The 26,032-nt window shown below is 38.5% G+C and overlaps 1 protein-coding gene across 1 annotated transcript in view; it reads right to left on the reverse strand.

Annotated features, from left to right (window-relative positions):
• EFR3A (EFR3 homolog A) overlaps positions 1-26,032 on the reverse strand; it is a 63,631-nt gene that overhangs the window by 36,758 nt on the left and 841 nt on the right. The window contains exons 2-7 of the mRNA XM_072413230.1: positions 21,185-21,334; positions 17,326-17,416; positions 15,254-15,389; positions 12,097-12,249; positions 8,435-8,546; positions 2,801-2,908 (exon numbers count right to left, since the gene is read on the reverse strand). Of these exons, the coding sequence (XP_072269331.1) occupies positions 2,801-2,908; positions 8,435-8,546; positions 12,097-12,249; positions 15,254-15,389; positions 17,326-17,416; positions 21,185-21,334 (750 nt within the window). The remainder of the gene's footprint in view (positions 1-2,800; positions 2,909-8,434; positions 8,547-12,096; positions 12,250-15,253; positions 15,390-17,325; positions 17,417-21,184; positions 21,335-26,032) is intronic.

Here is a 26,032-nt window from a genome sequence, read left to right on the forward strand (position 1 = left end):
AAATTCTTTAAATAAAGAAGGTTTTAGAAAGTTTTAAATGATGGACTTATTAAGGAGAGAAATTATCTTTTGAGACTTCAGAAAGGGATTTTGTCATGCACCATCAAGTCTTCAGAATAAAATACCCCTACCATAGTCATATGTCTTTGATACAGTCAAAAGTCAATTTAGGGGAAAGTCAATTAATCTAAGTGAATGTTTATGGAATGTGGGAGAAAACCCACGCAGACACAGGTAGAGCATGCAAACTCCATGCCAAGATTTAAACCTGTGACCTAGCACCACAAAGGCCAGAGTGCTAATCTCAGAGCCATTGTGCTGCCTAGATATTATGAGTTACTTCATTTAAAACATACTTATTCTTTTTTTTATAAAAAATTAATAAGTAAAAAGCTGTTCTGCTTATAATGCTAAAGACAAGAAGTTGCTGCATTCACTTTTAAACTTATTCCAACTCACACTTTTAGCCCTAGGATGCTCACTTATATAAACTGTTATCCAAGCTCTGAATGCAAAAGGTTGTATCTCTTTTTGGCTCCCCGCTGGTGTCTCGGTATGATGCAAAGGTGATGTGTGGAAAGGTTGAAGAGCACCATCCATATTTTACAGCTTACATCCCTTTTGCACCTTCTTAAGTGCCTAAGAGAATCTATAAATTATGTACCATGTCCTGTAGACGTCTGCCTTTCCACACTCACTAGTGGTTGATTAGAATAGGTTTAAAGGCAGAAAACTGATAACGCTGCGCACCTTGAAACGGCAAAAAGATGCAAATGAGTCAGCAAACAATGAAAGGATGTTTCTGGAAATTACATTTTCTCTTCAGGCTCATCATAGATTCATGCTGCACCCAGAGAACAGGCAGTTCTACAGAAAATGAGGAGTCGGCCTGGTATAAAATATTATCACTTAATTACAGCTTTGTTCAGCAATTGCGCTGCATTTTCAATCTTCCGTGATTAAAACTGTCAAAATAATTATAAACCATCATTTCTAATGCACAATATTTGCCGGGAAAAGTGTTTTCTGCTAAACAAAAATACAATTACAATAACATACTTAATTAGGCCTACATACACAGCAGACAAGCTTTTCAGAGCAATATAGAACATTCATGGATTTTAAAAAGGGACCTGGGAGCCACCATTACTGGCCTACTTCTGAAAATGCTAGATCCTTTGCTCTCACTGTTCTTAAAACTTTGAGACTCTGACAGAGTGTGAAACCAGTAAGGCCATATAAGCGAGACAAATTTTGGGTAAATTTATAGTATCACATTTATAGAGAGTAGTGTATGTACTGTTCCGTACTGTATAGTAGCATAACCTATGGTTATTTCTTTGGTATAGTAAGTAAAGTATTTACGAAACTTCATTACGTTCCAAATAAAAATCTGAAATATACTGAGACCGCAATATATGAACCGCGATATAGAGGGTGATTACTGTATTAGTATTATCATCTTTTAATCATGTTTCTTCTATACAGGTTTTCATTATTACCAAACTGATAAAAAAACAATCCTTAGGAAATGGTTTAAATCATTATTTTAAAATCCAAAAACTAGTCCCTAGGCAGGCTGCAAAATTATAAAACTTTGCAAAAAAAACTGCAAAACTTTGTACAACCACCATCCCCTGGGATCATGCTGGAAGGAAGGTGATGGATTATGGAGATTCCCCTAGTATATCAAACAATTGTCCACAATTTCAAAAAAGGCTTTTGCTTTGGAGAGATTTCCTCTCACTTTCTGTTGTAGCTCTTGTATTACTTCCATGAAAGGTGTTATCCCCACAATGCACTCAATAAACTAAATTATAAGTTTAGTATTGTAAAAACTTTACCTAAAATAGTGACACCCTTCAGTGCTGCCTACAGCACTTCCAGGTGAAAGTTAATACCAGTCAAAACTAGTGAGCGCGGTAACCCCTAGTGTGACTCGAGGTAAAAGAAAACAAGCTGAAAGTGGTAACACTCGGGGTAGATAAAAAAGTAAAAGCCTGGTCCCATTAGTGTCCCCCCGTGTCCTGCCATTCACTGGCCGCGTCGTCTTCCACGATCTGTCCCCCAGCGAGTGCGGCGACGTTCCCTGGAAGTCCCCCGTGACATCGGTGCGTACAGCCGTCGGTAGGGAATTTCTAATTATTTTGTATTGCATTCAATACAAAATAACTATATTGAATGCAATACACTGAATTTATATGCCTAAAAGCAGTACATTGTCTTTCATGAAATTTTTTTTTACAGTATAATATAATAGTATGAGTAAAGTTTGAAACACAAAATTATGTCAAAGTTTATTATTAAATTTAATTTATTATTTTGACATGATTTTGTCTTTCAAACTTTATTATGCTCATACTACTATATTATACTGTAAAATAAATTTTCATGAAAAACAATGTACTGCTTTTAGACATATACATCCGGATAGAAATGTCCCGCCCAGGAAGTTAATGCTACATAGAGTTAAAGTAGAACTAAACCTGCGAAACTCACTTAACCCGGATCCTTGGAAGGATGCATCCATCTTCCTTTTTTTTTTGTAGATGACGGTTAACCATCTTGACTGGCCCTGTCGGAACGACGTAACTCCTGCAAAGGGGTGCAGGAGTTTATTCATTCCCATCAAAAGTCAGGGAGGTCAGGATTGCAAACAAAATTTGACAGCTGGGCGGTGATCAGGCAGGTAAGAACAGTAATTGCAGAAGGGACCTTGCCTGTCCCTTTTTGCAATACCCACCTGCCTGAATCGATAAAGTTTCACTTTAAACACAATGTATCCATACATAACTTGTACTTTAAAAATACAGCAAAAAAGCAGCAAAAACAAATAATGAGACAGCCTATGCTTACCATGAGAAGTGACCTCAGCAGCATAATCTGAATCCTTTTTGTTCCCATATCCCTGTAATAAAAAACAAGAGGAACACCGATAATAAACTCTGTGTCTACAGACATCACTGAACAAAATGCAAAAAAATGGTAGAAAAAGAAGAATTTCCTACAAAATGCATAGAGATAAGAATAAGATATTTTGTTTAATGTGTCATTTGTCTCTGCAAAATATATGTTACCCACCTTTAGAAAATATTTCATCGATTTTCATAATGTTCACCGAATCTTTAAATTTAAATTAGCAAAATACATTGCTGGTATATACAAAAAATGTGTGAAGTCTTTTACAGTTCATTTTCCTTTTTAAAGCAGACACAAGAGCAGAAAAACCTTCTCACTGCTTGGTGACGTCTGTGCTTTTTTTTGGATATCATTCCTAGGTTTTCCTCCCTAGTGCTGTGAATTTTTTTTTTTTTTTTTTTGCTAATTAGACCTGACATTCATTATCATCTCCATATTGATAAATTGGGAGTCGCCTACCATTAGGCAAATGCCATTTCAATCTATAGGGCAGCCAGGCAGCAGTGAGCTCAATACTTTCCACCTAAATATTGTACAAGATTATGATTTATAATTAAGATCATTCCAGTGTCCCAGTTCAATTGCATATATTCTATGACTACACAGCTTATGATTATTTGGTCTGAAGAATTAGACTTGATTCTGTGAAATGCATTACCATTAGATTAGGCTATTGACCTTCTATGATCACACACGATTGTATAAAATAAGTCACTTGGAAGTTAGTTTATAAGCTTTTTGTAATTTTGTATCCAAGTTATTGTAATTACCAATAAATTGAGGCTTTTAACAGAAATAAATTGTGGTACAGATACCTGGTCTAAAGTCCCACTTTTTGGTGCCAAATTTTCATGTAGAGGAGGTACCAATGTTCCTTGTAGGAAGCAGTACCTCTTTGCAAACGTTTAAGTCCAGAGCTCTCCAATCAATAGAGAGCATGAGCTTTTCGCTGACTGCAGAGTTGGAAGTCTGATTAGGATGGAGCATGCTGGACTACTCCAGAGAAATTGGTTTCCTCCAATCCAGTAGGTGCATCAGTTAACGAGGGCTCTGTACCCTACTTACCCACAAAAGACCCACATGGGGGGAAGTGAGTTCTTCACTGGGGATCACTATTGGCTATGCTCACTACTGTTGTGACCAGTCAAGGTACGGACTCCATAAGACTGAAGGTGCTGTGTGTTATCTGGTAGCAGCAGATCCTTTTAAATCTCATTGCCTTCGCTGCTTCCTTTAGATAGATAATCGGACCATCCACAAGATCTACAACAAATCACGATTAAACAGACCACATTATTCAATTGCTTTGTGGTCCTGTTCTGACACTCTTTCCATTGTGAGCACTTTTGGAGGTGTGCATCGGTCAGCATGGTCACTTTGATGGCTTTGCATCAGCTGCCCCATATACAGCCAAGCTGCAGTGTGCTTGGACACATTTATCTAATGGCAAATATTTTCTTTTGTATTTTTTCTACAATAGCTGTTTGGTGGATTGCACTAGACACATGCACCAAAAGCTTTGAGCACCTATTGTGGGCTCATTCTTGGATAACTTTTGGTAGGTCCTAAGCATGTTCTTGGATAACTTTTGGTAGGTCCTAAGCACTTTATACCAGGAACACCACAATCACTTCCAACACGGAGATGTTCTGACCCCGACATCTAGCCATTGCAATATGGCCCCTGTCAAAGTCACTCAGATCTTCACATGTGCCCATATTTCCAGCTTGCAATACATCACCTAAAGAACTAAGGCTACGTACACACGCCAGATTATTTCCGTTTGCAATTATTGAACATGTGTACATAGCCTAGCAGCCTAGTATATCCCACCCCATGAAAGGGGGCCATTGTAACCAGATAATGAGGGTTTGTACCTTTACTGCTGTTTTTTTTATTTGGCTTATTAGTTTGTCTGAACTTCTGTCAGTTTATCTTCCTATATCTTGTGGAAGAGATCTCCAGCATAGGACTCCCCTCAGCTACTTCAAACAGCTCTGGACCTTGATCCTTGGAGCTTCTCAGACCGCAAAGGTTTAATGACCACATACTTACCTAAAGGGCTTCTATCAGCAAGCAACCACAGGAATTAAAGTCTTTGCCCCCCCCCCCGAGGAAGCCACACGGCGAAACACGTTGGGTAAAAAGATCTTTAAGATGCTTTACAAAGCTTTTAACACCTTTATTGCTTTGTTACCTCTCTTACATTATGCCTAAAGCTTAGTTGAGCTCTGCCGAGTGCATATTAACTACTATAATAAATATACAACGTTGCTGCCTAAAAGCCCTTCTTTTGTGGGTTTTCTATTTTTACATGTTATACAGGCAGACAGTTTAACAAGTACATATATTCAGCTTCCAAATCCAATGCCGTCTTTCCCCCTGGCTGACGATCGGCTCTTATGCCCCATGGACCATTTGCTGGTCACATTGCATACTCTGTCATATTCTACTCTTGTAAGAGGTATCAAAAGCCCTTTCTGCATTTCTCTAACAGATTAGTGGTGTTACCAGTTTTTAACAATAATGCTCAAGTCTGCCCGAAGCACCTAAGTGAATGTCGTGTTGCCGTGGTAACATGTGACTGCTGCCATAGTAACAGACATCAGTATATTACACTTCTCATTAACTGCTTTACCGCTGCAAGAATCAAACCTACAACAGCAAATGCATAAATAATAGGAGGATGAGGGTGTACTGCAAAGACTGGCAACAGTTTCTCTTTCAGTCCCAGTGAGCCCATGTAACACCTCTGTACAGATATCTCATTATTATGGGCATGCTGGGTATTACAGTTCCACCATAGCTCACAGCAAATGGAAACAAACCAAACATTCCTAAAAAGTATCCCTTTTCAGATTTACACCAAACAAATGTATCATGTAATGCTTGTTCAGCAAGATCTGCAAGTAATATGGCTTCTCAAATCTGCACTTCAGGCAAACCACTAAACAGGCGGATGAAATACATATACAGGTAGCCCTTGAGTTAAGGATATCTGACATACAGACGACTCATAGCTACGAACGTGTGCAGGACAGAGGCTTGATAGGGGGGAGGGGTTGCATGACTTGCAAAAGAAATCTGCTAAACACAGCTGAGCAACATCTAATGATCAAGACAAACTCTGCAGTTGTTTCTTTTTGCATATTAACTTATGCAAAGTTAATGCATAGCTTGCACCAGAAGTTATTGAATGTCTAGGCTCCATAAAGTTTTTTTTTTTTTTTGCTTTGTTTGTGATTAACTCACAGTGAGGATTTTATACTGTAACTGACACCACACTGCCTAATATGTTGAAACAAACATCTGTCTTAATTGCATTTATTAAATAATATACATGTTCCGACTTGCATACAAATTCAACTTAAGAACAAACCTACAGTCCTTATCTCGTATGTAATCCAGGGACTACCTGTATAGAAGCCTACCTGTATTCACCCACCTAATTGTTTTTACCTTCGGTCAGATCACTTTCCAGATTTAAACTGCTATTCTACGCCACATCAATTTACTATTATTACAGTGATGCCCTCTCTCCTCCCCTAGGCTGCCAATTGGACAGTAAAGAAGCAGAAGATAAGGTAACCCTTCTGCACACTCTCCTTCCATTGCTATGTTTCTTGTCAGGACATACACACAGACATGCAGCACACCTGATTGGCTCTAAGAAACGCTCCAGCCATTTAAGTTCTGAGTGTTACTGTTGGCATTTGACAAAAAAGGGGCACCAAGTCAAGTACCTACATAACTTTTATTTTTAAAAAAATAATTTAGGAATTATTACAGATTTGCATTAATGTTTGTTTTTGCCCGTCAGGAGTGCAGCTCTAAACTGGAACTAAACCCCACTATACTCATGTCCCCATTCCATCGAAGGGCACCATCATCTTTTTCCTTCTCTTCCTAGATGCAGTCTTCTGCTGTTTGATTGGCTGGGCTGAAATTATAAATCTCCTGTGCAGGAATGAGTGGGTTCATTTAGTCCCTGCAAGCCCAGGGAAAGCAAGGATAGCCAGGTTTCTGACAGTTTCACGGAGCGATCAGGCAAGTAAGAATGTATATTATAGAATATACATTCTATAATATACAGACATCGCCTGTCCCTTTCTGCAATAATGCCCTGCCTGGAGCAAACATTTTAAAAGTGAAATGGCATTAATAATAGCCTAAAGTGACAATGTAGTCAAAATATATGTTTTAAATCCTACCAATAGCCATTTTTAGGCTTAGAGTTAAAACCTCTTTATTTTGATATTATTATTATTGTTGTTGTCTGCATGCCATTGAGAAATTTTCCTTCACTTCTTGTCCCAGAGGCACTACAGAAATTGAGGTATCCCTGTTGGAAGAAAACCCCTCTATCTTTTGCTCTGAGGTCAACTTTAAAATGTTGGAATTTCCTTCCCATTCTTTCGCTATGACAATGGAAACCAGTACCAAAAAGAGGTGAAACTACCCAATGGTGACAGAATCAACACTGTATCGAACTGTTTTGGTGTGATCTTGGACTGCAACAGTTATGCAGAAACAAATTATATCCAAGTAATTACAGATTGTGAGCAAGTTTTTATCTCTTAACAGTAGATCAACTGCAGGGAGTAATCATATGGTCTGTGTAAACAGCTGTCCCTCTGCAGAGCTCAAGCACTTTCAAGTAGGACTGAAATATCTTTTTTGATTAGGAGATCCCATGCATTGATCAAAATTTGTATTTTTTCCAATTTGTTTGATGAATAAGTGTGTGGAAAGCTTGACTGTTTCTTTATGCAGATGCTCAGACTGAAAAAAAATGATATAAACAGTTGGTCCTATTCCAACAGTTTTGCAGGTAGGCTAAACTGGCAAAGAGACAGCCTACAGAGGAAGACATAGCAGAATCGGGGGCGAAAAGAATGCCTGCCCCCACTACCACCCCCCTTGTGTACAAATGAATACTGGGGAGACTACAGTTAACAATTGGCAAGATAAAAACATCTAAAATTGTTAAAGCTAGCGTGTAAGGCTGGGTACAAATGTAAAATGATTGTGAAAGATCACAATTATTGAACAACGTCAAAAGACTGAACAATGCATGAATGAGCGTGCTGTGCATACAGTACCATTCTGCTCTATGGAGAGCAGAGGGGGAGAGCAACAGAGAGGCACCTTGCTGCGCTCTCTCCGCTTCACTTTCATTATAATCGTTCGTTGTCCGTGGATCCACCATGACGGATCCACGAATGATGAATGCTGTACACACAACAGATTCTTGTCTGATATCAGCCCTTAGGTGATTTTCAGAAGAGAATAATCTGACCTATGTATGTAGCCCAAAAACCAAGAGGGCTTTTCAGAAGCACACTTATAAAAAATTTTCCTCACCTTGACATGTCCCTTGTAATAGCAATAATAATAAACCATATTAATAATATTATAAAAAGTTTAAAATAATCATCTTCAATTTTTTTTTGAAAGCTTACTTACACCTGAAACAGTATCTTCCAGAATAGTAATTGCTTGAAGAGTCACTTACCCAAGCTGGCTTGTGTCAAGAGTATGCGAAGATCCAAACACCGGCACTTTTCCCATAATGAACATCATAATCTCTGACCTCTGGTAGTCTGGCAAATTGCTTCCGAAAAACCCTGGAGAAAAACAGATACAAATAATCAAACTTGGCCATCAAGATAGACAGACTATCATTATAATAAACTACTTTTCCAAAGATGACCGCACTTTGTGTCTGCACTGGGGCTTTGTGGTAAAATCAGTGGCAGAGGGCAGAGCCAGGGAGCCAGTTGGGAAAAAATAATGGCCATGGGGACTGTATACAAAGTGCTCCACTTTATAACAAAGTTCTAGATGATGCTGGACTTCTTCCAGTTAGCAAAAGAGGCTCCTTTTTATTTGCAGCAGATGCTGGCTAATGGACATTGTGTACGATTTATCAAAGCTCTTCAAGACTTGAGAAGTTACACTATCATGGGTAAACTTAGATGATCCAGCAAACCTGGAATGGATCTGGCTCAAGATTGAAAACCTTTTCTAAACAGCAAATGATTTTAAGAAATTTATTGCAGATTTGGTGGATCGCAGAAGTCCTTCCATGACAGTTTATCTTCTCCAGTCTTGGAAAGCTTTGATAAATCAGAGAAACAGATTAACTACAAGCAAGGAACCTGCATATCTGCACAAGACCGATGTTAATGCTGGATTTTAAGTTTAAATGATGAATTTATTCCATTTTTACCAGCTTTTATTATTATTAAACATGATTTATACAGCGCCAACATATTACGCAACGCTGTTCATTAAATAGGGGCTGCAAATGACAGACTAATACAGACAGTGACACAGGAGGTGGAGAGGAAGAACTTACAATCTAGGAGCTGGGGGAAGTATCACACAACAGGAGAGGGAATATGGAGTGGTGGGAAGTAGTGAGGGTTTAGGAGACAGAAGAAGACGGGTAGGCAAGTTAAAAAAAAAAAAAAGGGTTTTGAGAGCTCTTTTAAATGAGCAGAAAGTAGGAGCAAGCCAAAAAGGAAGAGGAAAACTATTCCAAAGAGTGGGGGCAGCTCTAGAGAAGTCTTGGAGCTATGCGTGTTGTTATGAGTGAGGAAGTCATTGGTAGGTCATTGGAGCAGTGAAGAGAGCACTGGGAGTGTATTTTTCTATCAGGTTAGAAAGGTAAGTGGGACAAGAACTGTGGAGGGATTTGAAGGCAAAGCACAGGAGCTTGAATATGATTCTAAGGTGAAATGGAAGCCAATGAAGAGAACTACAAAAGAAGGCAACAGAAGAGGAGCGGTGGGAAGGATGGATAAGTCTGTTGCCCTGCTTTTCTGCAAAAAGAGACAGAAATAGGAAAGATGCCACTGCCAACAAAGAAAAAAATCACATCAGAGTTTAAATCAAGCAAATTAGGCTAGCCTACCATGTCTATGCATATCTGTTCCCTTTCGTGTGCTGGCAAGAATTTATATATTTATATATATTTTTTTTTTAATTCTTGCCAGCACACAAAAGGGAACAGATAGGCATAGACATGTAGGCTAGCCTAATTTGCTTGATTCAAACTCTGATGTGTTTTTTTTTTCTTTTTGGTGGCGGTGGCATCTTTCCTATTTCTGGTTTGTGTTTGGAGATATATATATATATGCACATGGCGGAGTGTTGAGCATCAAGCTGGTTCTTTTTTAATCATTAACCTGTGTTGAAAAGCCTCAACTGTATCTAAAATTCAGAAATAATAAAGAACACCCTTCACATTAGATGTCACTGTTGCATCTCTCCAAACACAAACCACAAGGATATTTCTAAAAAAAAAAAAAATGTGTACTAGTTTACATCCGACGTCTAAACTTTTTAATTGACTTGATGATAAGCCAACGTTTAGCTTCCCTGTTATTACATGTTAATTTGGGGGCTTTAATTTTCTGTTTTCCCATTCCAAGAGCAGATATAATTGGCAATTTATGGTGGGGATCAGATAATGTTCACAATACATCTAACCTCCACAGATGCAGCTTTCAGCTTCAAATCTAAAGAGAAAATAGTTGCTAAACAAAGTAAAAAAAAAAGTTGGCACAGCTGTTCTAGTTTACTTTCAGTATGTGTTTTGTTCACGATTGTGTTTCCATGTTTCTTTTCCTCCATCTTTAATTCAAGATAAGTATGATAATGGAAACAGAGATTGTTTTAAAAAAAAAAGGCAACATGTTGAGCAGTGAGAGTATTTCTGCAGAGGTGAACCCACTGACCCTTTCCAACCCCTTTGCCTGTGTTTGGTTAGCACTAGTGGCACCTACTCAAACTTTTAGGTATAGCGGAGCATGTGCCCTGCTTCCCCATGACAGTGATCATATCTAATAGCTAATTGCCAAACTGATATGATGAAGGGAGTGAAAACTCTGCTATTCTATGTCATAGACACTGATTTTATTACTGTTAGTATTGAATAAGGTAGCAACAAAGAAGTGAGGGATAGAAGAATATACGTGTGTTTAAGACATTTTGCCCTGCATTGGCAAGATAGATGTATCTCTTAAAAGCACATTAGTTGTCACTATGTTGCCTTGAGGAAGGGACCCTGCTTGGCCGCGAATCTATGGCTTATCTTTAATTTGCTGCAACGGTGCTTTTACAATAAAGTAAGAATCCTGTATTTTGGAGTGCAGGGGACTTTATGTTCTGTTTCCATGAGTTCTATACAGCGCCATCCGTAATTGTCTTTTCAAGCACCCTTTATCTATTACAAGGTCTATTCGCCGTTAGGAGTGCATGCTTATAACGGACATTGCTTTAAAGCCTTTTAATTTCTTAAAAAATCCATCCAGGTGCTTCAATAGAAAAAGCTAAATACCTAACTTTTCTGCGGGGGTGGCCAGTGTAGTCCTTACTGTGTATCAGTTCTCTGTGCCACACTTTTTAGGTATGCCAGGTAGTGTCCACTGAATTTCCTCCTGCAGCCTCTACAGGGCACAGCAATGAAAGCTTCCCCAAAGCCCCAGTAAAAGCCTACAGCTGAATATTTTCCCTAACATAAAATAAAGGTTATCTAACTGGCCGTCTTCAGGCTGACACGCTCTTTAAAGGGGCACTGTCACCTTGTCCATTAATGCAGTGTGGTGGTGTCTCCTGACAGTAGTTCTATTTCAATACATAGAAATTACGCCAAAAAAAAAAACTGAACTGCAACACTCAGGTGTTCTCTCCAGTCCCTTTTAGCCAGGCAGACTACCCGGCACTTTTCAGTAACCACCCGGCTGTTTTTAGGTGGTTACTGAAGAGTTGGGTCACAATACAGGGGTTGCCACCCTCCTAAATTTTCTTCCCACCCGGCTTAAAAAATTTCTGGCTTGTACACTGAACACTCCAATAATATCCGTATTAAATACCAGAACCTTTTTTACTTGACATGCAGGAAGGCTTAGGAGGCAGAACCACTGCACACAAGGGATTATCTCTGAGTACCAGCTATTTTCGAGAGCTTCATCCTAGTAGTCTAGGCATCACAATTTAGCCAGCCATTCTCAAACTCACTCAGATCCTTACGCAGAACATATCACCTTAAAGAACAAAGATAGTAGGAGATCCAAGAGAAGGTTTTCTTTATCATAGTATTTCATCAATACTTTCTACAGTCCATGGCCATCCCAACTCCAAACATTTTAGGGGAGGATTCTTACTTACCAATCGTTTGAATGATGGCATTCTGCACGATGCGCTCATCACTCTCTTTGGTATTTGCACTGCCGGATGAACTTCTTCTGTCCCCCAACTCAAAGTCCACACTAAGAGTCAAGTGTCTTAACAGCGTGTTGAATACCTCCAGCACAGTTGGGCCTATTAAAAAAAAAATTAAAAAAAAAAATAAAACAGAGTTAAATGGATCTCTTTTTCCAATATAAGTAAAATAATTTAGGTAATTTTACTATGGCCTATTTCAAAAAGGTTCACTACTAACATAAAGCAACAAACAAAATGCAATGAAAGGATATTCCTATAATTATTTATAGGATTATATATATATATATATATATATATATATATATATATATATATATATATATTTTTATTGGAGAATTACAAATTGACTGATCCTTCTAGGCAAATCCATTTCTTTGCTGGGATGACAACATTTTCTTACCACCAAAGCACTGTCACCTTCAAGCACATACCAGTATGCAGACAGGATCGAAACATTTATGAAAACAGTTACTGGCTAAAGATAAGCTTGTCTACGGACAAATGGCCATGCCTAGCCCTGTCCTGTTTTTTTAAATGGCAGCGCTGGCTCGATATATATAAGCTGTTGTAAAGTGGAGGCAGGGAAACATCTCATTTCTACAGGACAAAAATGGGATAAGGCAGCATTCCAAGGCTATATTTTTCTGCCATAACAGATGTGTATTTGCAGGGAAGTCTTACTTCTATATTAGCACTGGATAGATGTCTACAACACCTCAGCAGCCATTACTTATAACCCCCACAAATGTGCCCCTATGATAAGCAGCTCAAGCAGTTGTGGGATTTGTAATCTATTTTCTGTGTGGTTAGAAATTTATAATTTATAAATATTTAATTTTAAAGTGATACATAACAATTTGGAACATGTTTTTAAATACTTTATAAGTATTTAAAAAAAACTATAGAAAAAACTGAAAGAATTAGAATTTTTATAGAATTAGGACAAACTTTGTAAAATCTTTTCATACATTACATATTACATTGCATATCTTCTTAATAAAAATGAAAGACTCTGCTTCTCACTTAGTACTGATGTAGAGTGAATGTGTTTTACTATTGCTCTCCTTTAATTCAAGTATTTTTGTGCTTTTTTTATTGCCACTTACTGTCCTTCCTTGCTGGAGTGGAAGCTGTACCTGTGGACCTGCAGTGCAAACAATACATTAATTCTGGTGATTTCTGCAGCTTTCCAGCTGCTTTTTGAATATTTCCCCAGCAGTAACTAGATAAACAGTTATCAGAGAGGAAGCTCTGAGCAAAGCCCTACATCCAAGACGTCTGCCTCTAAATACAGACACAATACAGAACAAGGAATAGTAATTCATGGAGAAGAGATCAGCTGTAAGGAAACTACATACAAACTCTTGACTAGTGCTTTGCTTTCTGGTAGCCTTTTTTGGGTAGAATTTTCACAGTTTATTTTTTGTTAAATAAGTAGCTTTATAGAAGCTAAACACATTTTAAAACCCTAAGAATGACGAAAGCCTCAAACTGGCAACTTTATTGGTAGCTACCAAGCGCTCCTGAGCACCAATCATATATCTTCTTTCAAACACATCATGCATCCTAAAAAGCCTCCCTCACCCAATAAAACAAATGCTTTCCACAATGCTGCACACAAAAGGCGTACACTGATTTTAATAGTCAGCTGCTAAAAAGCAAAAAGGGCACATAAGGATAGGAAAAAAAAATAAAAATACTGCACAAAAGCAGTCCGAACATAAAAAAACAAATTGTTTTTGTCCTTTTAAAATAACAAGAAGAACTGATTTTAGCCTGAATGGCAAGCACTTTGTATCCAATCTAAAAACGCTTTTTTATTTCATTTCTGGATTTCACAGCTCATTTTCCTTGTATCAGTTGCCCGGAACAGCCAGGCAATATATTTATTATTTAAGTAATAATTTGTTGTGGGTGAGCTTTTAGTGAGGCTACCATGTGGATTTTGTGTTTTCAAATACAAAACGAATAAAGTAATTAGTAAATTATGCATGCAGGCATTTTTTAACTATATACTTCAAGCTTGTGTTCTAGTAGACCAATGTCTTATTGATTAAATAGAAAAACATGGTAATGAGAACCCAAACTTTTATGTTATTGGTAATTACTAATATTTTGAGGCCCTTTACGAAAAGTTTTTACTTTACATAAGAGTAGACAACCCTTTTATATAAAGCATATTCTTTTATTTTTTTTTAAATGCAACACCAACTGAAGCAATCAAGACTGAATAGATGAACAGAGCCTCCCGGGATACCTACGTCACGCATCCCAGGAGGCTCCTGGCAGCTCCTACACACTCCTATGTAATGTATGTGCAGTAAGATCAGCTCTCTATTTTTCCCCATGCACAGTGTGAGATTGAGATAGCCCGAAGAAGAAAGAAGAAGACTGAAGATGGCGGCAGCCAGTGCTTCCTCCGCACCGGGACGAAGAAGAACTCCAGGATGGTGCGGGACCCAATCAAGGAAAGGTCCAGCGCAATCGAGGGATCTGTGGGATTATTGGCAAGTGTGATTTCTTTATTTTTCGGTTTGCATCCGCTTTAAGAAACACCATAGTAGAGTGAAAATTCTGCATTTCTAGATGCAATGTTACTATCCTAGGAGACTTCTATGGAACACAGAGCAGGCAAATGTTCACAAGAAGACCCTCTAGTCCGTTACATAAGTGTCATGTCTTCTTGCAAAATTTCAGATGCCTAGTTATCTTCTTGGAAGAACAGTGACATCGAACTCTCCTTAATACCTTGAGCAGCAGTTTGGAATGAACAAGTATATTTCTGACTTTTTTTTTTCTAGTAGTAGGTTAGGGCCAGGGCCAGGGCCATTTTTGTGGAGGTCCTTTTTAAAGCACATCTAAAGTCGAACTACCACAGATCTGTGCTTTTTAAGGATAACACAAGGGGTCAGACTTGAATAAAGTAAATCGCACCAAGTTGAGAAAAGCTACCCACTTTGACAACTGTCAACAGAACAGGTTTGTACACACCTCCTCTTTCGATGACAACTCAAAATTTTACAATTTTCCACCCTTTTTCTTGTCTTTTTCTTTCTTTTTTGCAACAAAAAAGTGTAAATAAAAGAAAAAGGATATGTACCAATGGAGCCTTTAGCAGCAATGGCAACCGCTTCCAGTAGAACCTGCACAATGCCTGCACGAATACGAGGAGAATCCTTCTTGTGAAAATCAAGGTGCCCGAGGATCTGCTGGATCACATGATGTGAGTACTGAGCCTGAAAAACATAAGAGTACCAACAGAAGTTACTGATCTATAGGCCCCAGTATGCCAATACATAAAAAGACTATATATATATATATATATATATATATATATATATATATATAAAATTGTATGTATGTATGTTCCACCATCACTGCATGGAGACATTTCAACCAAACTTGCTAGAAATATCACTGATCTTTGTACAGCGCTGTGGTATATGTCAGATGTATATTTGCATGTATGTATTGCTCAGCAATGCTGGGTAATAAGCTAGTATATATATATATATTGTGACACCAAGGCAGGATTGGAGGTGGAAGGGAGATATATTTGACCAGGATTCCTCTTTTATGTGAGGTATATTTGCCCAAGATTCCTCTCCTGTGTGAAGTAGCAGGTGGAAGACTCTCACCTGGGAGATAATTGATGAGGAAACACCGAGGGTGGGGATATAACCCAGAGCCAGGAGCTCGGTCAGGAGCCTAATTTGGAGACACAGACAGGGGTCTGTGCAGGCTCAGCCTGGCTTAGAGAGACACAGCCAGGTGGACTGTGTGAGAGAGAGAGCTCAGTTTGGAGACTCAGAAAGTCGGTGAAGCTCAAGTCAGTTGGTGTGAGTGAGCTCAAAAGTGAGTAGAAGGTTGCTGCAAGCTTTGTTTGGAGCTGACAGGGAGAAGCCCTCCAGCTGATAGACAGGAAAGTCTTATGTATAGTAAGTGCCAGACAGGCAAGGTTTTCTTTTTGCTGTTTTTATTTTATTTGCAACCTTCAATAAACCTGGCTGCAAGCCAGCTTAACACTTATACCTCGGTGTGTGGTATGAGTGGGATGAACCAGACAAGTGTCCTTTGACAGTTGTGTGAATGATCAAAGTGTGACAGCGCTGCTAGACTTAGGGAGTGTAGTAACTCTGGCGAAAGCAGGCCTTATAGGCCCCTCTGACAATGAATCTGACACATTCACGGTGACTTGTGTGCCTGGGGATAAATGTGAATACCAGACAACCCTTGCTTATATTACAACTCCCTATGGGTCAGTGCTTCATAAAGTTCGATTAGTTCAAGTACTAACGCATGAGGTCATATTGGGAGAGATTTTCCCCATTTTTTGAAATTATGGGAGTCCAAGTTGGAACCAAAAAGAGGAATCCTGGCAAATATATATATATATATATATATATATATATATATACATATACATACATACTCTCAATTTAACATGAACATACCTTTCCTCCCCCTCTCACCATTTTCCTTCCCTAATTTCACTCACTGGGTATTAAACAATGAAGTAACAAAGGGAGAAATATTAGAAATGGGAAACATAATAAAAATCGAAATGCAGCTGTGAATTGAAATATAAATCTATCACTGGTTCACAAAGATAAGTAGTTGTGAATGGAATCAAAACATTCATTGCCCTCAAGCCAATCTGTAATAATAACTGTGACAATCTATAATTTAAATCAGTAATTCCCAACCAGGGTTGCTTCAGAGATTTGGGTTTCTTGAGCAATGAATGAGCAGTCTGTATGAGGGTATCTGTAAGGGTGACATTCTTTCCAATGGCCAGCAATGCAAGTGGGACCATCCTATTCACCACCAGGCAAGGTACCATTATTTTGTCATATCAAATATTGACAGGGGTTCCAAGAAACCTGAAAGTTATTTCAAGGTTTCCTCATTTAAAAGAGTTGGGAAAAAATAATATAAATCAGTTATATGTTCTAATCTAGTCCCATAACCCCATTGTCTAGTTCCCAAACCTCAAGGATACCCCCAGAAAAAAGTAGTAGTGGAAGCAAAAAGATTGTTTTGTAAAGTACATTCCTGGTCTATTTAGAAGCAAAGCCTGGTGCAGTAGAAATAGAACCTTGATTGACAGTCATTATGTATCCTTACAGATGGAGAACAAAGATGAAAACAAACAGGTGTGAACTTACTAACCTGAATGGAGTACATGATAATTTTAAAGCAGGAAACAGCAAACTCGTTTGACTCCCACAGTTTGTGATGGTCTAGATGCCTGCAGAGTAAAAACACAATTATTTAGAGGGGTACTCTGTAATTTTGTCTTTGATTTTGGTGAAAAGGTTTTAAAGAATATTTTTGTTCTCATGCATGAGAAACTGGTCCCAAAGATTCTGTGACCTGACAGATGCACATGGACCGATATACCCTTGCTATACTATAAAGAGATGAAACTTTAGAAAAAAAGATCTAAGGTCAGATCCCCTGCCAGGTTGCATTTGACAAACTGATCCAATTGTTTCTCCAAAAGGTAATCAATAAATTGGATGCTTCAAAACTGCATATGCCTATATTATTCTGCAATTCTGACCATTTTATCCTAACGTAAATTGTTCCGCTATTACATCTGAAGGTCACAGCAACCCCCTGTCCCCAATAGGATGCTTTAGGAGTACACTAATAACCCAGGAACACGGTAAATGCAAGATGACATTTTGTAGGTCATAGCAAGTAAAAACTGTGATATTTCCTACTGAATCCAAACACATGGAGAGTCATTCTAAAATTAAAGATGGCTCACAAGAACTATTCAAGATCATACACACACACAGTGCCAACTTTAAGCCATAGCAAGTGTGTGCAGTCATGGTGAGCCTACACAACCAGCTACAATGCACACCAATATTGCAAGATCATTCCCCTATACCTCAAAGTCACAACAAGCACACACGTACACAATCAGACCATTATGGGATAAGGAAGGGCAAACACCACAATAGTTCACAGCAAGGACATGTTGAACCCAAGTTTATGACAAGCACCTGTCTGGACAGAGTTCTTGTGGAAATCAAAGCCCATGCCCAGAGGTCACAGTAAGCAAAATCCAATGGAGACAGAAAACAAAGTCTGATGGGTAACAAGCAAACACGGAGGTGCAGAGGTCACAGCAGGCAAAATGTTGCTGAGAACAGATCATGGCAAGCGTAGATTTTAAGAGGTTACAGAAATTAAAATGTGGTAAGCAGAGGTCATAGAAAGGTGATCAGCAGATGTCCCATCAAGCAGGAGCTCCAGACAATGAAGTGCAGAGTGCCGACGCAGCTGCCCCCAGGGTCACAGCAAGCTGGCCAACGCAGCTGCCCAAGGGTCACAGCAGGTCGACGCAGCTGCCCCCAAGGTAACAGCAACTGGGCCAACGCTGCGTCAGCCCAGCTGATGCACCAAGGTCACGGCAAACAAATGCAGGCCTAAGCAAGCAATAAAAATCAAGCCGACCCACAAACATCACAGCAAGCAAAGATTGTTGTCAATGAAGTTTACATAACTGATGAGTTATTAGGATGTACCACTAATACGGTTTCAAGAACTGTCAAGGCATTGGGGACATTTAAAAATATATATATTAAGTTTTTTTTCCCTCAAACACTTTTACTAGCCAGCACCCCTCCAGTGTGTTCTGTATTCATTTTAATAAACCATTGAAAAAAAAAAAAAAAAAAGCCACATGTTCCAAAACGAAGTGAACCCCGACGCCCTCCCCTTTCTAAAATTTTTATTAACACCTCTGAGAAAACAGCCTATTAAAATATTCAGATGTGGCTGCAAGGGAAGAAAAAAAAAAAAAAAAAGCAGGTATTTTGCACTAATTGGCCGTAACGGCATGAATCAGAAGGCAACACAAGTGCCTGGGATAATGGGAACATAATTACAATGTTGCTTCATTAAAGACACATAACTCCGAGAGTGCGTAGTTTGTGTCTTTTTCAAGCTGTGAAGCATTGCTGTAACATAATATCAAACAATGAGCAGCTCTCTAATTAATACCATGAAAAATAAGACCAAACTGGGAGGGAAGTTTTCATTTCTTGCAAATGAAAAGAAAAATATGTGTACAAAGGCGAGGCAGGGCTATAGAAAATGAATGAATATAACAAAAATACAAAGGCTGGCATACAATATTACAAATCTCTAAAATACAGTAATATCAAGCCCATAAAGAAAAAAGGTATATTTAATATAAAGTAAATAAAAAACCTAACTGAATGACTTTTAGTTTACTAAATATAAACTAAATAAACAATTGGTATTTTTTTAACTTTTCACTTTTGTTCACCCTTTTTTATATCTCCAAGTGTTTTCCTGCAGCCACTTCCTGTCCGTATGCACGCCAGCCATCAATGGCTGCATAGCATTTCTTTGGGCGGGTTTTTCAATGGTGAAAACAAAGGCCATGACTATATGTGTTTAAATGGCCAGTGAGTGTGACAATGATAACTAAGGATTATTATTATACAGCGCTGTACAAAGTCCATAGGTATATTACTAGCTGTCACACGAAGGAGCTCACAATCTAATGTCCCTACTATAGTCATATGTCTTTATTACAGTCTAAGTTTTGGGAGAAGCCAATTAACCTAACTGCATGTTTTTGGAAAGTGAGGGGAAACCCATGCAAACTCCATGCAGATAGAGCCCTGGGCGAGATTCAAACCTGGGACCTAGCAAAAGGACCTTTGGCAAAGGCCAAAATGCTAACCACTGAGCCACTGTGTTTAGGATAGGAAAGAGCTTTGTCACACAATACCAGATGCAGCTGAACAGGAATCTTAAAACAGGATTACCAGGTAATATTATATGATGAAAGCCTCAAATAAAAAAAATAATGAAGTGCCTTTTTAAATTACATTAGCATGTTAAATATTGAACAGTAGAAGTATAAAAAAAATACCAAAAATAAATATCACAAAACTGAAATTTTCAATGGCGCCCAGCTAAAAGGGTCTGGGGAGAACACTGCTATGCCACAACTAATACAGTGAAATTCTATGTTCACTGGCACTAAACTGGGAGGTTTTAACAAATGCACAATGACCAGGACAGGTAGCTTTTATTTTGTAAATCTATTGTAAGTATTTTATTTTTTCCAGCAGTAGTTATTGAACATTTAATGTTGATTATTACTAATTCATATTCTTTCCTCTATCTCACATTTTTCAGAAATGAATATTTCCCGTTTTGGAATATAAAGTATCCTTTCTCCTTTCTTTGAGTCTAGGTTTCATTTTTAATCAATTAATACGTTGATTTCCATAATGTAGCTTTGGGTTCTGTCGTCTACTACAAGGTTTTATCCATGAATCAGTAAACTTCTTTTTCCTCCATAGTTTGTAATTCTTTAACTTTGGCCCATTTATATATGTATATTTTGTTGAATTGCAATGCAACCTATATATTTATTCTTTTTTGTTTTTTACTTTGGAGTTTAATAGGCCTGAGTTATTAAAGCTCTCCAAGGCTGGAGAGAATACACTTTATTCTGTAAAGCTGGATGATCCAGCAAACCTGAAATTAATCTGGTCCAGGATTGAAAACAATTGCTAAAAAATAAAAAATGATTTAAGAAATCCATTCCAGGATTGCTTGATCACCCAGCTTCACTGCTGAAAGTGTATCCTCTGCAGCCTTGAAGAGCTTTAATGAATCAGGCCCAATGTCTGAAGAAGCAGGAGTTGTATCTGAGAAAAGGAGTCACATTTACCTTCTTTTTGGGAATATATGTACAGTGGGGAAACATAGAATCCAAAGCTGGTATCCCGATTCTCCCCAAATGATTTCAGCGTAACAAAGTCATGGGCTTTTTCAGCTCAAACCAGAAGCTCACTGGATTTTGTGCATATAACCAAGTGCATGTAAACAATACTATCAAATACATTTTTCCACTTTTCTAATGGGGGGGGGGTTACGGTAATGTAAAGCAATGAGAACTAGAATGGTGTTCCTTGGAAAACAACATCTAACTTTTATATAACAGCCCAGATGGACTTGTTCCCTTTACCTGTCATTGTCCTCTGTCCTCTGCATATTAAACAGCAAAGATGGGACAATTTTATCCATGTGTTGCGGCTCCCATATTGTTGCACGAAGCTCATCATTTACAGTTTTGCGGACTACGCCTTGGATTCCTCGAATTCCAGCAATTCTTATTCTACAATACAAAGGAGAAAAAAAAACAAGTTAATAGTGAAAATAGCCAAGTATTATTTGTTAAGTTTTTGGGGGGTTACTAAAGTGGACCAAAATACAACAAATGACTTTTCCCAATCCAATCCTGAGATTTACACTCTTACTAGATAGGACTGCCCTGTACAGCAAAGAGGGTACCTGCATTTCCTGCATTCTCACTTCGGGAACCCCTCCTCATTTCCATCAAAGCAAAAGAGAAACTGCAAACTAATAATACCATGCCAATACCAATACCAATACCAATAATGTCTGCTAAAATCTCTATAGTGCTGCTCTCTCTTTCTAGCAGCATGCGCTTTGCACTGTAGCACCAATGACTGGCCTGTGCTGCACCTCTTTCTCCTAATTTCCCAACAGAGTTCTGCTGCACAGGGGACTGCAAGAAGCAGTGGAATTCAGATACTTACATTACGCTGGACAGAACGGATCATCGCAGCGGGGACCAGGTAAGTGATGGGATTTAACCACCCGACAAAGTTCGGGTTTATCGATTTTTGCAAAATCTTTAAACCCGAACCAAGGTCGGGTTTAACGGTCGGGTGGTTATTAAATAGAGTGGTTTTCTATCTATTCTTGAATCCAGCTGTGAACAAGTCTAAAGATAACGGTATCTAATATTACCAACAACTGGCTGTATACTCCACCAAACCATTACAAGCACTTGCAGGTAAGGTGAAGAATGATGATCTGGTTACAATGGCACTAGCACCAGTCAGGGGGTGGGATATATTAGGCAGCGGTGTTGGGGAGGGAAATAGGTTAGCTCATCTGGTCCAATGCCACAGAAGACCAAATTTAACACAAATTTCTGAATAACTTAATACTGATAATAGAATTATTGGAGTGCACAGCCTCAATTATATAAAGTCAACATTTTATATATAATCCACTTGAGATGGTGAATCCAGACGGACTGTTGGTGACCCTTGGTGGGGATGCACTTTGGAACGTCTCCAAGGACAAATCTAGCAGGATGAATCCAGCTGGGGTTTGGAATGAAGGAACCAGAAGGCAAGATGGAATCTCCTTGAACAGGAAGATAACCCCCTCACCAGTTTTTAGTTAAGGGGATTGTGTATTAAAGGATCAACTTCAAAGACTTCATCCTGCCTGGTTTATAAACATCACTGCTATTTGATGCCCCCTAAGAGCCTGGACTAGCTGGCCAGCTAAGTCGGAGGACCTGCACCCAGTGCAAAAGTGCCATCTACTGCAGTAGATACTAGTAATACTAGTAGGCACATATGAACAGTGGATTTCCAGGAGGGGGGCTGGGAGGACACCTGAGCGAGGAGTGGATGCACAGGTGTGTCTGAAGGTGATATGGGGTCCCGGCTATAATAAAAGGGACAACAGACCCCGATCTCTCTCTTCCTTTGGAGCCGGGGCAGGTTATAGAGGATGGACTCTTTGCTTAACGTATCACTTTACTTTGTCACCATTCTTTAGCTTCTCTTAAATAACCATTGTATATATTTGGTAACTTTTGTATCTGTTAAACGATATCTTCTTATTTAAGATCTGTGTGCTTTTTTAGGCTAATAGGAACATTAGTAAAGGTTCAGGTCTCAAAGAAAGGAATAGCATAAGGGAAACAGAAAGTTTTCTTTCAAGAAAAGGTGCTGGAACACCATCAGCCACCCATGATGACCCATTGTACACTGGAAAAAGCGCTAACAATAACTAAGTATCAAACTGGACCAGAACAAAATAATAAGGGGGTCTGGTCTAATGAATCACATCTCTTGTAGATGGAGAGATGATCATATACATTTGTATGTGTATCATTTGCCTGGGGTGGAAGCAATATGCACCACAGAAGGATAAGGAGGACATTACAGGACACCTTCAGAGGTCTCATGGAGTCCATGCCTTAAAAGACCAAAGCCGTTTTGGCATTGCGTACCCAAAATTAGGCAGTTGATTTTAATGCTTAGGGTAATAATTTTATGAATGTTTTAAAAACTAGATGCAGATTATTGGAGAGAGCTGCATTGAAAGCTCCAAGGCAACAAGCACAGCCTGAACTTACCCAAGCACAACAAATTATATTAAAGATGTTACTCAGACACAAACAAAAATAGATATATTAGATTGTGAGCCTCTTTAAGGGACAGCTACTTTAAGTGACATGACTATGGACTTTGTACTGCGCTGCGTATTATGTTGGCATTATATAAATTCTGTATTGTAATAATAATAAATTATCTTTAAAAAGTTTATTATTTCACTTATTTATTCCGATATCTTCAATTTTGTCAGAGGGTTGGAGATACACTTTAATCACTGACTTTATAAACCCACTCTAACACTTATTTGTTACAAAGATCCTAGCTGATAAAACTAACAATTTCTTTTGGTGCCTCAATCCGGCTTCTTAAAACAGAGAAACAGGAGCTTAAAAATAGCTCTGGGAGCGATTAGAGAGATAACATCAAACAGAGCTCGGCTTGCCAAGAGGAGGACAATCTTGACCTACTTTTTTAGCAAGATGAGTATTTTATGAATATTTTACTGAACGGAAAGTGGAATCTAAATAAAGATGCAGTTTTGTGTTGAAGACTTGACAGCAAAGAATATACCGTTATGCTGCTACAAAAAAACTTGAAGGTGTTAGATCACCAGAAATTTAGAAGACGATGTACACTTTAAAAATAACGCAGAATGAAAAACAAATTTAAAATACTATTTATAAAGATTTAGAATATTTTTTTTTTAAATGAAGTAGAGGAGTGGACCAAAATTTCTTCACAGTAATGTGAGAGACTAAAGTCATACAGAAGACATTAGATAGATAGATAGATAGATAGATAGATAGATAGATAGATAGATAGATGTGGGGTGCATTACTGATGTACAATTTTCAGCCACCATCTTCTCTTCTGGTCATCTTGCTACATCACCAGATCTCCAACGGCGCAGGTGCGAGATAGGGTGACGTAGTCCACTGAAAAGGGGAAGGGGGGAGAGAGAGAGAGAGAAAGAGAGACGATGTCACAGCGCATGCATGAGATCGTCATCTCTTTCCTCTTTGTGGAAGCATGCCCCTCCTGCGCATGATCGGGCATGTGCAGAAGGAGCAGTCCAGAGCCTCCTGGGATAAACTAGATAGGTATCCTCTGAGGCTCTGCTGTGCTCCCATTCAGTCTTAATCACCGCGGGGCCTTGATGCATTTTTTTTTTTACACTAAAAAAAAAAAAAATAAAAAAATAATATATATATAATATGTTATTTATGTGTTGTCCACCCTTTTATGTAAAGTAAATAAAAAAAGTTAAGGCCAGCTTTAAATGAATAATAAAATAATAATACCTGGTGATTCTGTTAAGAAGGCCCTTTGTTATAGGACAGTATTCTTCAAAACAAGGTTCCTTGGGAACTAAGATATCTACTGGTTTATTACAGAACTTATTCACACTAGCAGTAAGGTTGCGGTGCATTGCTGTATGAAGAGATTATACACGTAGTGTTTCCCTATGGGGGCTGCCTCAGGTTATGAATAGGGGCTGCAGTGAGTAGTACCAGATAAAAACCCAGGTAATCCAGCAAACCTTGAATGGATCTAGTTCAGGAACAAAAATTTAACAAATAGCAGCAAATTACTTTAAGAAATCTATTTCAAGTTTGCTGGATCAGCCATGAGTCTCGAGGCTTGGAGAGATTTGACAAATCAGAGCCATTGTGTCTACATGCACCTAATCTAGGATCAGTGGCACAGCTTTATCATTGTGTTGGCATCCTAACAGTGACAGAAAACCAGAAGATTACACCTATGCAATATATACGGATATAGAATAACATAGCATACAGTCTCCTTTTCAGAAATGGTTCAGAGTGGTTACTGAAAAGTTCTGGGAGGTGCACAAAGCTAAAATGGGCTATGGAGAACACTGGTATGTGTTAGCCTATAACAAGAATTGTCTGAACATTCATCGAAAGAACATTCATCGAAAAGATCAAAGAATTTCAGGCTAACATGCAGTATGTTACTGCGACACAGTACAAATGTGATACTTTCAGCACTGTTGTATAAAATAGCACCCCAACACACATAGAAAACAGCTACCAGCATACTGCATCACATTGTGTTGTTTGCATTTGCAGCATTGTTTATAATGTAGTTCACATTTTCCAAAAAATGAGCTGCCTTACGCACACAAGCCTGAACAGCATGATTATAAACCTTGCGGATTTAAAAATACTGGGAAACGACATTCATGCATCAATAAAAAAAAACACATATATGATTTGGTAAACACAAGCAGATCTGCTGCCAATTTTGTGCTCAACTTTTCAATCCATTTTCAAAGCAGTTAATCAATTGTGAGACCCAAAATACCTGATAGATTATAATGTGTGCTGTATGTCACTGTGTAGTATTGTGCTGTGTATCGTGTGTGCATATGCGTTTTTAATGCAGTGAGGGACAAAGCCAGCATGTAAAGGAAGTCTCTTTATCATTTACTATATAGCCAGTGTATGCATGTGATTATTATAAATGGTAATTAGACAGTACAGATGGTACAATGTATAGGGAGGCTCCACTCTAATTGGTTGGTACACTTCAAATTAACTACTTACTGAATTTGTTCCATAGACCTGGAGCTTTGGTTCCCCAGACTCCAGCAGCTTTGCCACCATATGCAGAAAGCTCTCGAC

This window comes from Pyxicephalus adspersus, chromosome 5 (assembly GCF_032062135.1).
Source record: "Pyxicephalus adspersus chromosome 5, UCB_Pads_2.0, whole genome shotgun sequence".
Lineage (NCBI taxonomy): Eukaryota > Metazoa > Chordata > Amphibia > Anura > Pyxicephalidae > Pyxicephalus > Pyxicephalus adspersus.